The sequence below is a fragment of the Diuraphis noxia genome, unplaced genomic scaffold, assembly GCF_037042655.1.
Source record: "Diuraphis noxia isolate RWA-SAM2 unplaced genomic scaffold, SU_Dnox_SAM2 contig0001, whole genome shotgun sequence".
NCBI classification, from domain to species: Eukaryota; Metazoa; Arthropoda; class Insecta; order Hemiptera; family Aphididae; genus Diuraphis; species Diuraphis noxia.
The window spans coordinates 83465524-83484633 of NW_028301711.1; the positions used below are offsets into that span (position 1 = coordinate 83465524).

At 28.9% G+C, this 19110-nt stretch overlaps 1 protein-coding gene and 1 pseudogene across 2 annotated transcripts in view; one reads left to right on the plus strand and one right to left on the minus strand.

The window, feature by feature from the left end:
* Positions 1-19110, plus strand: part of Hdc (histidine decarboxylase) — a 65880-nt gene that overhangs the window by 20955 nt on the left and 25815 nt on the right. For both annotated transcript variants that reach the window (XM_015516913.2, XM_089216416.1), the window contains 6 exons: positions 827-901; positions 1188-1360; positions 1484-1597; positions 1670-1792; positions 14822-14956; positions 15423-15566. In XM_015516913.2, coding sequence (XP_015372399.1) covers positions 874-901; positions 1188-1360; positions 1484-1597; positions 1670-1792; positions 14822-14956; positions 15423-15566 — 717 coding nt within the window. In that variant the 5' untranslated portion in view covers positions 827-873. The remainder of the gene's footprint in view (positions 1-826; positions 902-1187; positions 1361-1483; positions 1598-1669; positions 1793-14821; positions 14957-15422; positions 15567-19110) is intronic.
* On the minus strand, positions 4322-7753 carry LOC149062129 (uncharacterized; annotated as a pseudogene).

A 19110-nucleotide genomic window follows, 5' to 3' on the forward strand; every position in this document is an offset into this window, starting at 1 on the left:
AAATGCAGTAGAAAATTTCAGAAATCGCCTTCACCAATGTATCGCTGCTGGCGGCCATCATCTTTCTGATGTCATTTTTAAAACTTGATACATAAAACGGCATAATGTAATGAAAAAAATTAAATAAATATAATTTCTGTAAGTTGCGTAGTTTTTTCTTAATAGCCTTTCAAAACTGCACTGTCTGTTTCGCCTCACCCTGTATTAGTGGTGGGTGGTTAATTTTAGTTGAGCATAATATTATGCTGATTGATTTATTTGCATGTTTAAGATGAACTAAAAACTATTTATTATTGTATTTGGATCATAAAATCTGTTGAAATGTAAATAAATAAAAATAAAATATATAAATACAGTGTATCTTTGAATATTTAAAACATAAGTAAATATTCATCAAACTTAAAAAGGGGTTACCCCGCAAAATGTTTGTCCACTACTCCGCTTGTCTAAACTTAAAATACTTATAACTCATAAACTACTCGTTCAAAATTCGATTTTTACGTATCAAAATACTTAGAAAAATATTCTGCTTTGGAATATGAAATTAAAACTCTAGATTGTCATTCAAAAAAGTGAAAAACTTAAAAAATTATAAGGATAAAAATATAAAAAAAACATATTTTTTTAATAAAAACGTTGTTTTTTCAACAACATGAAACTTTGTAAAAAAATAATTTCAAAAAAATTGATACTTTTTGAAATAATGAGTGGTTCATGATAAAAAAATCACTCTGTATATTAAATCATATGCTTGACCATATAGAACATTCCGCCTTAACCAATTTTCAAATAATAATTAATTTGTCTTGTCTTGTTGATTTTCTAGAAAAATTAATTTTGATAAAGCCTAATTCAAAACACTTATCTGCACAAATGGATTTCGACGAATATAGAATGAGAGGTAAATATAATTTATTTAAGTATTAGTGTTTCATTAAACATTATAAATATTTAATAGTTTTTTCACACAAATACTATGGTATATAAAACATTTTAATTTGTTTTCATTATTTCATTCGACTGGTGAAATAGATCTTTGAGACTTCTTCAAAAATACTATATTGTAATATCGTTTAATATTTACTCTATTTTTTAACCATAGAAGAAATCACGTATGATCTGATTGCTGGCAAATTTAAAATCAATCATTTATTTGAATTGTGTTTAACCGTATCAAATGATTATAGGAAAAATAATGATAGACTATATAGCAGATTATTTAGAAAATATACGGGAAAGGCGTGTCTACCCAAACGTGCATCCGGGATACTTGAGGAACTTAACACCTGACTGTGCTCCCCTCGAACCAGAATCGTGGGACCACATAATGGACGACGTCGAGAACATCATTATGCCTGGGGTAAGCTCATGAGACTAAAATAATAATAATGATGATGATAAAATGACTTTGCAAAGGTACAATGCCTATCGTATACCAATTTTTGTGTATCGTGCATATAGTGTATTAAAATAAATTATATAGATCACGCACTGGCAATCACCTCAGATGCACGCGTATTTTCCCGCCTTGAATTCGTTCCCATCGCTACTAGGGGATATGCTGGCGGATGCAATTAACTGTCTGGGATTCACATGGGTAAAATCACTGCCTCCGAGAATGATAAAAAAAAATGTAGATACAATTAACTGATACCTGTACCTACTGTAGGCTAGCAGCCCCGCTTGCACGGAGTTGGAAATCTTAGTGATGAATTGGCTGGGAAAGATGATCGGACTGCCTGAAGCGTTTTTACATACCCACAACGAGAGCAAAGGAGGAGGCGTCATTCAGGTAAGGACTATTGATACAGCATAGGTACATACATAATACATATTACATATTATGTTAGAGCTGGCGCCTACCGTGTGCCATGTATTTTTGACTTGTCTAGACGAATACGAGTCTTATGTATTATAATCTCATATATGACGAATTCCTGTATTGTATAAGTTGGTATTTACCGATAGCTTATTGACATAATACAATTAAATGGGAATCGGATATTACGGCATGGCTATTTCGGGGCGTGGATATCTTGGCGCCGCGCGCCGCAGGTATATTAATATACTATTTTAAATATGATAAAAGTTTAAAAATATAAAATAAAATAAATTATTTTATTTTAATATAATATAATTATTTAAATATTACAATTATTTTAAAAATACAAAATAATAATCAAGTTTTATAAATATAATTAATAATACATGGTTAAATATAATATATTATAATATAATATAATATTATTATGATTTGAAAATTATCTAAAAAAAAATATGATAATAAATTTAGTAAGGAAAAAGTAATTTAAGTAAAAATGAAATAATAAAATGGTTAGTTAAACCTAAATAATTATCTTACGAAGATTTTAAGCTAGTAAATCAACTACAATATCAAGGTCAAGCTAATGAAATTATCATTTTAACTGATATAGAAAAATCAGCGTCAATATTGTACCGGATTGTGAGATTTAATACAACAACTTGTTTTTTTAAATTTTTCAATAAATGAAATAAGCCCCCATATATTTTAACCCTTTCACTGCCAGAAGTTTTTTATTCTGTAACACGTCACTGTTATCTGTTGCGTCTAGTGGCCCATTGACCAGTAGTCTTGTATTTCCAATTTTTTGTTTCTGGCCATCAACATTGTTATTGCTAAGAACACAAACATTTCTTCACAATCTACATCCATCCATTGATTGACTCTAATAAAATGAGACAAACATTTTATAATAACTAGTAAAATGTAGGTGTAACTTATAATAATATAGAATATATTTCATCTATTCAGGCCATATTTTGAAAAAGTATATCTCTTGTATATATATATATAATTTATTAAATTTCTATAATGGAAATGTAACAAAATAAAATGTAATAATTCTAATTCATAGTCTAATTACAAATTTATAATGTAATTTGCAATATTTTTTATAATAATACAATAACATTTTATTTTGTCTGAATAATATTTTTTAAATATTTACTTAGAGCCAGGTGTAACATTGTCAAATTTCTAGCAGTATCGATTGGTCTCAAAAGCAACCTTCCCCAATAAGCTCGGGGTAACAAATGCCTCAAAAAAATCTAAAATACATGACTGATCTGATAGTTCGAATTCTGCTTTGTTTATACCACTCTAAGAGTAAAATAAATAATATAAAATGTAAATGTTATACACGAATAGATCCTTAGAAGGATCAAAATCGTAAATTTTAGGTACAAAGTTTCCACGTTTTTTCCAAACAAAATTTTGTGCAGATGGTTTATTCTTTTTCTCGGGAGCAGTTGGTACAAATTGATGGACACTAGGCATACATTTGGGTTCTAAATCTAATAAATATATAAACTGTAAAATTATTATTTGTCGAGGATGAAATAATTATGTAGAATAAATAAATTACCTTGAAGTTCTGGTTCAACATCATCATCAAGAAAATCATCATCAGAATCTAAATCGTGTAAGATTTCATCAAGACTTTCTGCAATTTGGGCGTAGGAAAGCATTAATATTGTCAAATAAAAAACTATTATAACAATACTTGCGCACGAACTTTGTACGAAAATTATTCAAGATAACATTCATAATGAATAATAATTATTTAAGACCCCCATACACATCAAACAAATTTGCGCAACCTCTGTGTTTGTGCAAATACGATGTTTGTACAAAATGTTAACACACACGTTCCAATATCTTGTGCAAACTTCAGTTCAATCTTTGATTTTGTCAAAATATATTCATTAGTAAAAAGTAAAAAGTATATTTTACAAGAATATGTGAATATGTCTGACACCGATGATACTTGTGCTGCGATAGTGATTGCTTGTTTGATGGAAAAGAAAAAAGTAAAGCCAAAAAAAGCAGAGGGTGTGGATGAAGGAATGGCTGAAGAAGAGGAATCAATTTAGCCATGAACAATTAGTAACAGAGCTTAGAATAAGTTCAGCTGTTGACTATGGAAATTATCTACGAATGGATGCAGATACGTTTAATGAGCTATTAGAAAAGATAAGACCTTTAATTGAGAAACAATTTACATCTATGAGGGAACCAATTATGGCAGAACAAAGACTATTGTCCATTTTGAGATACCTTGTAAGCGATGACTCCTTTGAAGAGCTGAAATTCCAAACTGCCATCGCAGCTCTAACTCTTGGAAAAATAATTCTTGAGACCTGCGAAGCTTTGATTTACGTTTTGAATGGATGTTTCAAGGTAAGTGTTATTGGTTATATATTGTTTTCAACTGTTATAAAATGATTACATATATAGTATTATTAAATTTATAATAATAGTTATAAAAGTATTGAATATTTATTGATATTGGTTATCGTTAAATAGATCATTAATTGTATATCCTTCTGATGTGGAGGGTTGAGTTGCGACTGGAACTGTTGGATATTGCAATGCATGTGATTGTTGTTGTGGACTATACTCTATTCAGAATAAGAAACACAGCGGCGGCCGACTACTGCGCATGGGCGTGGTTTCATTCAAAACACATTACTAGAACAACGCCGCCGGCTAGAGCGTCGAATTAGTCTATTGTCGACCAGCATTGTGAGACAATAACTTAAAATATACTGTTGTACAATATTTTGATCTGTCATTGCGAGTCAACCGGTGGTTGTACCTGTACGTCGGCATGGCGCGTCGGTCGTCGTCGGTTCAGCAGACGAACAGATGTTTGATTAATTGGGGGTAACAATAGGCGTTGCCTGACTGCTGCCGACGAAAACTGGTCGCCGCCGACTGTGTTTCTAATTTTGAATAGAGTATAGGTGTAAATGATTGTAAGTATGGGTAGGGCGGTCCTGAATAATGTGAAGATGATCATTGGTGATGATCCTCAGCAAGAGGGTCTATAATAGTATGGATGCTGAATGTGACCTGTTGTATGTGTACTGATTGGTACTGGTGAATGATTTATGGTAATAGAGTTTCTATGTAGTTTGCCCAGTCGTCCTTCATAAATAATGTCGTCAATGAATTTTTTGTGTACAATTGCTTTCATTTTGTTGAACTCTATGCCCCACGCCTTTGCCAAGACTTGTGAAACGGAGGTGGGTTTTTGGAGACGTTGACAAGCCAGCGTAATAGTTTAGTCCTTTTAGTTTCTTCATCTGTGGGTGCCTTTCTTTTGGACACGAATTTTTTCTTTGGTGATGTATTCTGTGGTATTATCTGAAAAAATCAAATATCATTAAACATAGTATGTCATTAATCATAATTAATGACTGAAAAAAAATGAACGTATATGCAACGTAAACAATTTGCAAATTTCAAACGTTTAAAAGTTATCTAATAACGTATGTTTTTTTAGATTCTGAACGAAGCGACGAATGTATTGTTTAACAATGACATGTATTTTTTTTTGTGTCTATTATCGCCTTTTAAACATTAAAAATGCTTAGATTGTCTTCAAACATTTTTTTTTCTGATAGGAAAGTGATTCTAGTTGGTATGCGGGAGGGGGGGGGGGTGTGAAAAGAAATGTACGATTATAATTAGTTTTTTTTTTTTGGATTAATGTCGATAAAATAATGTTTGCTCAATCAAAAACTTTAAAAAAGGTGGTCAAGTGGGTGTCACTCTGCTGTACAGTAAATTACAAGTAGGTTACTGTATAATGGATGGTATTAAATTTGAATCCAATGATATAACATCATTGTATAAGAAAAACGATTCTGCGTAAAAATTACCGTTTTTCCTTAATTTTTAGTTTGTTTTTCCTAGAGCTTTTGAAAAATATTGTGAATTTTAAAAAATGGCCTCCCGAATGCACCAACTAGATTCACTTTCTCATCGAGCAAGATACTGAAGTTGAAAATCGAAGCATTATTTCGACTACTTATCGTGTACAGTGTACACAGACACAAAAAAAAATAAAAAATACACACATCATTATAAAATCAATACATTCATCGCTCCGCTCAGAATCTAAAATGTAATACAAGGTTCCGTTTCTTTAAACTATATTATAATGTTAATAATATTTTGTAATTGAAGGTACGAACAAATGAAAATGATTAGAAGGCTATATCAAAAGAATTTTAGAAAAGGTGTAACATTCCACATTGCATAGGTGAAATTGATGGTAAACACATTACCATCCGAAAACCACCAGGAACAGGCTCCTATTATTTCAACTACAAATCATCATTCAGCATTGTGTTAATGGTAATAGTGAATGCTAATTATGAATTCATAATGGTAGATGTTGAAACCGACGGAAGGGTCTATGACGCAGGAGTGTTTTTTTAATACTCAGTTCTATAAGCGACTTGTAAAAAATGAGCTATACATTCCTCAGACTGATAATTTACCTAATAGTGAAATAAAACAGCCATAAGTTTTGCTAGCAGATAATGCATTTTCTCTTATGGATAACTTAATGAAACCATTTAGTAGAAAAAACCTGACCACAGAAAAAGCTATATTCAATTATAGACTATCTCGTGCTAGACGTATTGTGGAAAATGCATTCGGAATATTATCATCCCGATTCCGAATATTGCTGAAAGAAATTAATTTATGTCCAGAAAAAGCCACTCTGATTGTTCTAACATGCACTCATTTACATAATTATTTACGAATGAAAAAAGTCGAGTCTTACAACTAAGGAAGTTTTGATGTTGAAGATACAACGACAGGAGAGAGATGGTAAACGCAAACTGGAAATCAGATCAAAGGTTACTTCCTCTACAACAACTTTAAGGGCGAAATATCCCTGTATCATCAAAGAAATACGCTTAAACTTCTCACACTATTTCAATAGTGAGCAAGGAGCTGTACCATGGTAGAACGACAGCATAGAGCAGCTACTTACATATGTCATTAACATAGTATTAGGTTTTGTAATATCTCTGTATTTTTTTGTTAAATTATTTGTATAATTATTAATTTGCTACACGATTTTTAATTATGTTTTAATTCACTGTGAACAATTAAGGGTTTAATAAACATACAATAAAATGCTTTGTTATTTTTATTAATTCTATAAATAAAACCCTTTAATTGTTTAAAACACTGCAACAAAATATCCATTATATTAATTTAATAATATTATTAGTGTCGCCGAGTACCTACTATTTATTTAATCTAATTGAATCATTTATTATTATAATCACTAAAATATCAATTATAATAAATTATCTTTTAATCATATTCCTAGCACGGCAGCCCTGCCACATACTATTTATTTTATTTAATCTAATAATTTATTATCGTAATCTCTAAAAATAGATCGTTGTCACTATTTAGAAACAATAAATACTAAAAATAGCAATGGGCCGTGGCCATCAACAGTGGAATAAAATATGATATTATACTTACCGCTTCATCGTTGCTTTCCTCCACTACATCGACAACTTCATCAATACATTCTAATGAGGAAGTTCCTTGCATTTGACTCCCTTGGTCCCTCAAAAAATCAATTTCATGGAAATAACACAAACTTGGTTCATAAATATCATCAGTTCCTGCACCTGATTTTTGACTGGCCTTAACTTTTTTCAATTCTCTACGGTATAATGTACGAAGATAATCTATTTTGGCACGCTCTAGGTCGCTATTCGCATTAGGATCAATTTCTTTAATTTTTTCGACTATTTTTTCGTACACCACATCTTTCATAATTCTATTCAAATAAACATCGCTTTTAATTTTCCACAATTCAAGAAACGTATGATATAGGTCGGTAAATTCAAGCCAAAATGTCTTATTGTCATCAATTTTAGTTGCCATAGTTCAAAAATAAATTTTACATTTTAGTGAATCCTATATAATATAATAATCCTAATAATAATTATAATTTAAAAACAAATTATATAATATAGATAAATATTTTATTATAATTATATTATATTAATTATTATTATTAGTAAAGTAAGTATAATAATTAATAATTAATATTACCTATTTCATACGTTTCCAATTGTTTGGAGGTTTTTGACAGTCGATGCTTGTCAAATACTGCCATACACGTACAACCGATTGTCAATCGTGAAGTGTTTGCGCAAAAAAATTAGAACTCGACCGATTTGTTTAAACAAATTTGCGCAACTAATCAAACCGGCGTGGTTACCTAACCGGCGTATACACGCTTAAAATGTTTGCACAAACACAGAGGTTGCGAAAATTTGTTTGACGTGTTTGGTGTACCTAAATAAATAAATACCTAAATACCTAAACAATAAATTTAATAGAATAATATAAATAGAACGACGGAGAATTGTTTATAATATTTCCATAGATTTAAATGATATGTGACTGTTGATAGTGCGTCACACGTGCGCGCAAAAATATTTTACCACATTTTGGGATGCACTACTTTCAATAAAAATTGAAATTTACCATAACAACCAGAAAAATGAAGGTAGAAACGAGATTTTGGTATCATTAAATTTGTGATCGCCGCGGACGCGTGGTTATCACATAACTTGTTCCCCATATCTCGAGCCGTGAACTTTGTACTTTTGTACCTCATCGTATATTATAATGTCGTACCAATTATTTAATTCTTTTGTCATATTATCGTATCACAGCTGTCGTGAATTATTTTTATGTTTTCCCTTGAGCTGTCGGCTTCGACGCCAACGGCGAACGAGAGTAACGCGCTCTATGCTCCCGACTTTTTACCGGTACGCACGCCCGTCGGTCGAGCATTCTTTGGTTACCGTACCAAACCGTAAGTCGACGCGTTCCCTTCGTGACGAAACTCATGCGTAGCGTTTAAGCTATACCGTTAGCCCTTTTTGGTTCTATAACTTTGTCTCTTTTTGTCGAGAATAAAAGCCAATCGGCTCTACCTAACAAATAGAGCTTGTGTTATTTTTTCCTTCCTGAGGAGTCGAATAGTTGTCGTGCCTGTTCAGACGTGCTGACTGTAAATAGTTCTTCATAACATGCATTTCTGATTGAACAATTTTAGTTTTTACATCCAATAAATACTAGAAAATAAACAATTACAATTTTCTTTCATTAGAAATAGAATAATAAGAATAATTTACAACATATAACATTTTGAATCTACGTGTCATATTATGTATTAATTCAATAATATTAAATTTTGACAGCAAGTTTTTATTATGATATTACCTTATAATAATTAATAAATAATTTACTCTTTTTTAAATCTAATTTTATAAAATTATCTACAGCTTCAGCCATTTGAAGACTTTCAGTTGAAAACCTTTTCTTTAAATTGACAATTATACAATCCAATATTTTAAAATAGCCATTTACACAATAGTATTTTTCAACTGATGTACTTACTATTTGTTTCAGTACTATTAAATGATTTTGCGGCTGTAGCAGTTATAAGAATGAAATCTTCAAAAATATTGGGTTCACGTCTTATTCGCTTAGATGCTAATAATAAACATATTTAATAACAGTGTCGGTCTAATATTCCAAAGGACCATGGATCAGTTTTTTTAAGGGGCCCCCAAAAAATGTACACTATATTTTGTTGAAACAACATATTAAGATACTTCTTTAAGTATATTATGTGCTTTACATTTTTACCAATACGGATCATAATATATAATATACGAGTATATCATAATCATGATTTATGAGTTAACTTAAATATAAAAGCAATTTTTTTAATTCATTAGATGAATAAGCTATTGTCTCTATCAATTTTTGAATATAAATAGCTATATTTTTTTCTATAGCCATCAACATTAATGGGATCAGGTGATTTTGGTAAAGCGTTGAGCGAAGTTTTGTTTTTATACATTTAAGCTTTGAAAATATCTTTTCACAAGTCGTTTGTGTTGATGGCATCAACAAAGCAAACTTATTATGACAAATAAATTTGACTGGCATGATAATTCTCGTACAATTAAAAATGCGCAGTGAATACATTTGTAACATTTCTTGAAATTTACTGATTTTGATATTTCATCATTATCTATGGTTAAAAATGTTAATAAAGTGGTAAATTTGGCGTTAGGTTAGGTTAGGTCGACTACTTTATCAATTTCAACTACGTTCAGTTGATAAAGGTTTATCATTACTCCACCACCTAATTGCACCGATTTTTTGGAGTCAATAAAGTTTATCGTGACCAGTTTTACACTAGTAATAGATGTTCAAGTTTCCATTCATTTGTGGGAATCTAATAAAAAAACAGCGGATTGCTCTACTAATCCAAATATGTCTTCAGCCAAATTAATATCATTACTACATTCACTCATTATCAAATTTAATACATGCCCCATACAGTGTGTGTATACAACATTTGGATTTACACTTATTAAATGAGCCTGTAAACCATTATAAATACCTTTCATGTTGGCGGCACCATCCAATGAATTTAACATTAATCCTAGTTTTTTTGTTTCTTCTTTTAATAAGTTAAAAAGGCCAATACCACTAGAGTTATGGCAAACAACCAAACTTAATAGTCGTTCTTGCACAACACCGTTGAAAATATACCGGACACATATTGCTAATTAATCCATAACACTTACATCCAGAGTTCTATTAATCATTATAGTAAACTTAATACACTCTTTAATTTCTTTAACAATATTGTACCTTGAATTGCTACTCCAATTGGTATAATAAATTATGTTATTATTTATAAAAATTTTGGACATAAATGTAATCATAGATCCACGACCTTTTTTAGTCTTAGGTTTTTCACTACGAGTTATTGACATTTTAACATGTTGATTTAAAATAGTATCATATTTTGAAATTAACATGACTAGTTCCAAAAAATTACCATGGTTTACTTAAATATTTTTCAAAGAATTTGCTGCTTCATGTTTACCTCGATATGGGATGCCTTGACAACCAATAAAAATAACAATATCTATTTCAAGTACTTGTCTTCGATTTTGTACTTCTTAAGACCATTTTCCTAAGACATCACGATTGTTAATGCACTCAATATCTTTATTTAATTGAAAACATGCTGCAGTACATGATGAATTCTGATGAAATATTGAATTTTCATGTTTCACTATATCACGATAATGGCATTTTTGTAATCAGATTCATACCCACTTATTTTTCTCCAAAATTAACTGACTTTCCATAAGCCGTACAATTAGAACTATATAAACAATTTCTTTCTATACAGTAAGATATCAATTTTCTTTGAAACACTTCGCCATTTGGCGACTCTTTATAATGAACTCTTTTAAAATTAAGGTTACCTTTAGTAGTCATTATAGGTTGTATTGGATGCGTAGAGAAGAAATTATTTTTATAGCAATGAAATCATTTCTTGAAGGGTGAATAACATTTATAATATTAAAATTTTCATCGGTGTAATCTGCATTGTTTTCATTAAAATCATTGTTATCCATACTAATATGTTCAGGCATTTCATCAGTTTTAGTATCTATTAACAAAATTATTTATTATAATTTCAAATTTGAAGTAAATTGTTTTAATAAGTAGGTACTAAAGGTACTTACCATTGTTTTCATTAAAAACATTGGAATCCATACTAGTATTTCCAGGCATTTCATCAGTTTTAATATCTATTAATAAAATTATTTATTACAGTTTTAGTTTTCAATTTTCAATATTAATTTGCTTCGGCATCTGTCTACCACCCACACCTCCCCACAATATTCATCTAGGTCCAAGATAGGTATGTATCATGACAAACCAAATTATATAAACTTAGCAAGTAATTTATAATTATATTTTATATATAGTGCAGATTAAGATTAAGTATAATTTTAAGTTTACATTGTTTTATTATCCCATGAATGTTAATTGTGAAATATATTTAAATTTGAGTTTTTTTTATTTGCTAACTTCACCAACTTTGATTTGTTATTTGTAATACTGTTTTTAACACTTAAAATTACTTTAGAATATCTACATAATATATATTATTTAGAAGTTATGTTAAAGTTCTTATCTGTATACCTACTAAAGATTGCAATTACCTACCTTTATTTACCTAATTCATTAATTTTGTTTTTAAATTCAACATTTAAATTTGGATCTGGATTTGCTCTATTTACTTGTGTTTAGATATTCTTTTAGTACTCAAGTTTATATCTATAATTATTGACACCTCCTATTACAAATGTCAAATATTAACATAATTCTTTTCATATATATATATATATATATATATATATATATATATATATCATATAATAATATACTTTATTTTAGTATACTTACTTTTGCAAGCAAAACTAATTTTTGAAATTCAGTATCACAATTTAATCTGACATTTTTCTCTCAAATCAATTTGTTTTTTTTGTAGCAACTTACACAATGGTAATCCAAAAGAAAAAAACAACTGGAAAAATATCTTACTATAAAATAAAATAAATTATATTTATTAATTGCTATTTACTTGTAGCTTTTAATAGTATATTGGCTTCCGTTGCAGTGGAATTATTCCAATTAGAAATATTTTCTAATGTTTCAACTACAAATGAAAATAGTTCAATGAAATCTGTTACCGCATTATAACGCTGCACCCATCGTGTAGCACATAATCTTTTTAAAGTTTTAACCTTAGGATCCTCATTATTATTTTCAATGTTGGTTAAAATAACATTTTAACGTTTTGGTGTATTAAAGAAAACATAGTATTTTTCGATAATACCTAAGCAGTTTCTAATTGGTTTAATTTCACTTGCAGTTGATAATGCTGATTTCATGGAGTGTGCTGCACAGTGCACATATATACAGTGTGATTACGATAATTGGAAACACTCAAAACTATGTGTAGGCTTCATATATTTCAATTCTGCTTTTTCGGCTAACTAATAAACATTATTATACACATTTTCAAATAATTAGGCTATTTTTTTGACAGTTAATTTTGCGCATGCGCACAAAAATTTTTTTTTAATAGCATGATCGATTTTTGACCACAAATTATTTTTTTTGGTATTTTTTTAATGAATTTTAGTGGTTGAATTTCTTTTCTAAGTCAAAAAATGACCGGGTTATAGCAATTTGGTTTTATGTTATTTGCATGGGTATAATAGATTATAAAATACGTAGTTTGTAATAAATAATAATAATCTGTTATGCCCATGCAAATAACATAAAATCTAATTGCTATAACTCGGTCATTTTTTGATTTAGAAAAGAAATTCAACCACTAAAATTCATTAAAAAATACCAAAAAAAAATAATTTGTAGTCAAAAATGAATCATGATATTTAAAAAAAAAAATTGTTGTGCGCATGTTCAAAATTAACTGTCAAACAAATAGTCTAATTATTTGAAAATGGACATACAGTAGAACCTCATTAATCGGGACTAATTGGGGCTCTAGGTTGTCCGAATTAATGAAAGTCCGGATTAAACAAAATAACCAAAAATCGTAAATTATAAACTTATAAAAATGTTATTGCATATTTTATCCATCATCAAGGGATTGATCTAGTGGCAACCGCATTCTCTTCACAACACTTGTTTCTTTTTCTACATTAAATTTCAGAATAAATTTTCTTATCTCGTCTTTTTTCTTTCTTATGTCTGAGACGGTTTGTAATTGCAGACTTAAGCTGATAAATAATTAAATACCTATCTGTATTCAGTCTTTATACTTGTTGGTTCTTTTTTTAAATATATTTTTAAAAATTCATCAGATTACAAAGCAGAAAATGTGTGGTATGCTAATGCAGAATGATATCGAAATACCTATCATTTAATTAGAATTATAACAATATAATAACATGTATTCACAGGGAAATAAAATTAAAATGAAAAAAATATTAAAATGTAAGGAATTAAAACATTAATATATTCAATAATTTTTCCAACTATCAAATACTTCAGTAACTAAATATTTTAAAGGTTGATTTCCTATTCCACCGGTTTTTTGCAAATTCAACACAATGCTTACAAAAAGCTATTACTTTTAACCACCCTTAACTTCCAAATAAATAAGCCAATTTAATTCGTTAAGCTGAAATTTTAAACCTCTTTTTTGGTTTTTTTCATTTAATGGAAATACGTAATTATGATTTGGTAACCATAAATTGGTAATTACCTACAGATTTTTAACAAAAAATAATAAAAAAAATTACAATGTAATTTATATTATATTATGATATGTTGGTAGGTATTAACTATACATAGTTCAGACTAAATCCTACATAAGGCATTAGCCTTACGGAAAAGCTTACGGTATTTTTTTCTTCGTCTGATAACAAATCACGTCTAATAAACAAAGCCTTTAAATCTTGCGTGCGCATTCCCACTTTTTCCTATGTATTAGGTTCTCCGATCTTAACGCTTTGGTATATGCAACCAATGAGAAGCGGAGAACGTAACACATAGTAAAAAGTGGGAAATATGCGGATAAGAATGTTGCTGACATACCTATTTATTTTGTCATGAATGTACCTAGATACTTGGTGTCAGCGCGCGTTCATAGTACCTACTATCTAGGTATTCGTTCTACGAAATGTAAATCTTGAAGTTACATTTTTATTATTATATAATGTTTAGGAATGGTGGATTTTCCCATTATCGGATTAATAACCATCTATAATCTATTCAAAATTATGTACAAGGTGCAGAGTGTGGCAAGGCACCCAATGTTTATTAATAAATCAAAATTAAAATGAATAGGACCATTTATTTTGAAATCATGCTTATCGTTAACGGTAAATATTTATAACCTGGTAATATTTAAGTATACACAACTTACTAAACATTTTTTTTTTTTAGTTTAGTAATAATTAGGTATAAGACAATATATAAATACAGCTCATGGGGGGAATAGGGCTATCCCCCATATCCCCCCATAATTACGCCCCTGATTCCATTATCAACCTAACCGCTTTCATTATTTTCTTTCAGACTACATCAAGTGAAGCTACATTTGTTTGCTTGTTAGCTGCCAGGACTCAAGCGATCCGTCGGATACAGGAGATAAATCCAGAACTAGAAGATGTAGAAATAAACAGTAGACTAGTTGCTTACTGTTCAGATCAGGTACCTAAATGTCCTAAATCGCCTGCTATGGTTATATTCTTTATTTTAAATCGGAAGGATGTTTAAAATATTAAACTTTATTATACTACAGTAGGTAGTCAGTGAAAATTTAATTTTTGGGGTATTTTTTGAATTTAAATTAAATAGATGAAAATATTTTCGGTTAGCATTTATATTTATTTAAACAAATGATGTAGTGTCAATCGACTGCAGACAATTAATGTTATCAATGTGCAATGTGTTGTTTTGATCAAAATTTATTAAAATTCACTGAATATTTATACTATATATTGTAATTAATTACTATTTCATCAAGTTATTTAAATAGGTTTAAATATCTATTAGATATTTATCTAATCTAACACCATGCCAAATCAAATTGCGTAGTAGCAATAATTATTTTAAAGTATACACATTCTACATACTTACACATACTTGACAACTTGTCAAAATGTATTTGTTACAGGCTCATTCATCAGTTGAAAAAGCGGGTCTCATTGGGCTCGTTAAAATGCGATTTATCGAAAGTGATGATTCTTTATCACTAAGGGGAGCTCAAGTAATGGAAGCTATAGCCACTGATAAAAAACAAAATTTGATACCATTTTTTGTAAGTATAAGCACAAAAAAATGTAATATAGACACTCGATCAGCTGATAGGGTCACTGTTTCCCGGTATCCCGTCATTTAGTCGCGGTCATTTGGGCGCATATACTTATATATTATATATTCTAAATAATAATAATAATTTTAGTTTATTATTATATGTTTATATTTTATTTATTACATACCAGTTATTTCAGTTTATTATTGTATATTATACATATATTTTTATTTATAAAATACACAAAAAAAAAATAAAATAAAGCGATAAAATTTTATTATTTATAAAAATAAAAATTATGAGCAACACCTTTCAAAACCTCGCGTATTGTATTATTATTTACATTTTTACATTTCCGCATTAATCTAATAGATGAATCATTAAATTTTTTTTTACATGGTACATGTCCAACAATTATTTGTTTTATTATCATTTTATTTAAACTTTCTTATTTTTTTAATGACTTAATAAATTTCCAAATAATTGGTTGTGTATGACTTATCATTGCTGGAAATCCATTATGCCAGCCCTCTATCTTATTGTTTGTCCTAGGTAAACTTTCTTGTAACCTATTATAACAGTTCCAAATTTCAATGGAAAATAATGGAGTTCGACGATTACCTCTCCTATACAAAATGCCAATCCACGTTTCTTAGAAGTGGCATTTCTTCGTTTTCAATATAATATTATGTGCTTTCTAATAATAATTCAAAAGATTCTATTACTTTATCGACAGGTACAAATGCAAAAGCAAATTGTACATCGTCACTATATTGTTTCGCAAGACCATGGTATTGTATTTGTCTCCAAACAGCTTGATTTAAGTGAAAGAAGCATCCATGAATCTTCGTATTGGGAAATGCGTTTTTAATTGCATTCATCACTGCATCTTCGTAGTCTACCATAAAATATTTGGTGACCCGTCAAAATATCTTCATTAAAAATATATCCATAAAAATTACCTTCAATACAAAATATCTCTATAAATAAATAAATAATTTTTATTTATATTATTTCACTTCATAATCATAAAAAATTATGTTTTAAAATGTAATGTTTTAAGTAAAGAAGGGTTGGAGTTTCATCGAAGTTTTTCACAACGTTCAATATCATTTCATCGTGGTTCTTATATATATATTTTTTTTTTGATTAGGCTCTCCAGAAATTAATTTTTCTAACCGAACCTGTAAAATATATATATTTAATTTTAAATATAATTTATTATATTCAATATTTTAAATTTGTATGATACAAATATACAATACCTCTTGTAAAGCTTGTTTTAAAAATGCTTTGTCAAAATCTATTATGATAGAATAATGGTTTAAATTCGGGTTATTATGTTTTAGCATATTTTGTAACATTTCGTTATATGAATTGGTCGTTCTGCTTTGTATACAATTGAGAAAATAATTTCGGAACTGCTCGAAATGTTCCATCTGCCATTCAATTTTTAAATGTATGAAGTGTATCCAAATGCTTGAAATAATTTTATATATGTTATTACTTTTTTGTCCGATAATAAAACGTATACGTATAGTTTAGTATACTTAAGGTATTATATCACTATGAAATACTGAATGAATGGTTTAAAATTGGTAAAATAAGTTTGGACAGGATGAAAATGTTCCAACAGAAAACCAATGTTCTGAATATTTTAATAAATTTAAATTTCTCTCAGTCGAAAATAATATAATCCAGTCTTCTTATACACCACAATCACTACTGTTGTACAACAACAAATTGTTTTAGTCTAAAATTAAACAGAATTGATCTGGAATTTCAAAATTTAATGTTTGTGGATTTGCAGGAACAACTTCAAAAATACAACCCGATGTATTGTTATTTTTTAAACATTTTGGATTCGGCATTTAATCTGCCATTTCAGATGGTAACTAAAATAATATAATAATATATTATAATATTTATAATATAAATATCACAAAATCAAAATTATTGAAATAGTTTGTTAACCCTGATAAGTGTATCTAGCTCGCAGCATATTATTGCACTATCGTCTCGATCGATAACGTGAAAAATAAGAAAACAAACAATAAAACTACTCACACGAAACAATCTAATGAAACAACATTCCACTGTTATATATTTAATTTAATTTAACCTAATTTATACCTCTAAAATATATTAAAACTATATTTAATTACCGTTGAAGATGTCTCTGTTAATATACTTCGTGTAGGCATAATAAAATTGTCGTGATCGTATTTTCTTTAATTTTATTGATAGTTTTTTACTTCGATTTTTGCCCTATTTTATACATAGTTAAGTTCCTTGTATTTTATGACGCTATCTATTTAATAAATAGGTATATAATAAATAATCCATTAGAATACCAATACTAAACAATTTTAAATTTTACCTTGCATTGTATGAGCACGGCTAGTACAATTTTTAGACTCGTTACATCTCCAAATAATTTTATCACCAATAGTTGTTTCTCGTTTATGAATAAAACCACCATGAATTAAAAGATCATGCCTTCGTTGACTTTTTATAAATTGTAAAGACATCATTTTTATAATTTGTAAAATATAATTATAAAATAAAAATAAATGATAAAGTAGGCATTACACCACTACCACTAAATTATAAAAATAATATAGCATTACCTATTATATATTATATTATATTATTAAATATACCTACCCAAAAAAAGACTAGGCACATAATCTATTTTATCTAATATTATGATATAATATATTATATTTTGAAATACATTAATATATTAAAATTAAAATTGCATTTAAATATATATGCGACAAAATGACGCGCTGCTGAATGTAGCATGCATCCAATTGTCGTGGCCCCAAATGACTGCAACGAAATGATGAATATACCCGTTTCCTTATGATATGAAGTATTTTACTCTAAAATATGAACCGTTTCCGTAATCTGATAGAATATTGGCAATGTGTATTTCTATTTGTTACGAAATGTAAACGGAAAAAACGCAATGGCCAATCGGCATTTTATAATAATATATTGCTCTGTGATAATATTGATATGATTTATTTAAGTGATAACGTATGCCACGTTCCCCTTGAGGCCGTGTCAAGGCCTCAGCAAATCATATGAATTATATTATTATTATTATTATTGTGTATAGATACTATATACTATATACTATATACTATATACTATATACTAAATGCTCAATAGTAGTTATAACGTATTTGTCGTTAATGACTCAAGTATCAACTATTAAGAATATCATAATTAGGTAACTAATTTAATGACGTCGTGTACTCGACGAGTACTACTCGTGCATTTATAAATAAAGATAATTTACTGAAAAAAAAAACATAAATTAATAATTTAGGAACATCGCACGAATCAGCTATTTAAAAATATCTTTGAATTGCCACCTCAACGTTTAAACAATATTGTTTAAATCTTAAAAGGTGGTTGCCCATTCGGCCTATTCTCTCAACGGCTCCCATTTTTCAAAAAGGTCAATCTTCAAACGGCTCCCGTCAGCGTATTTACATATCCCACTTGATTTGAGCACCATAGTGCTAAATTCAGGTAC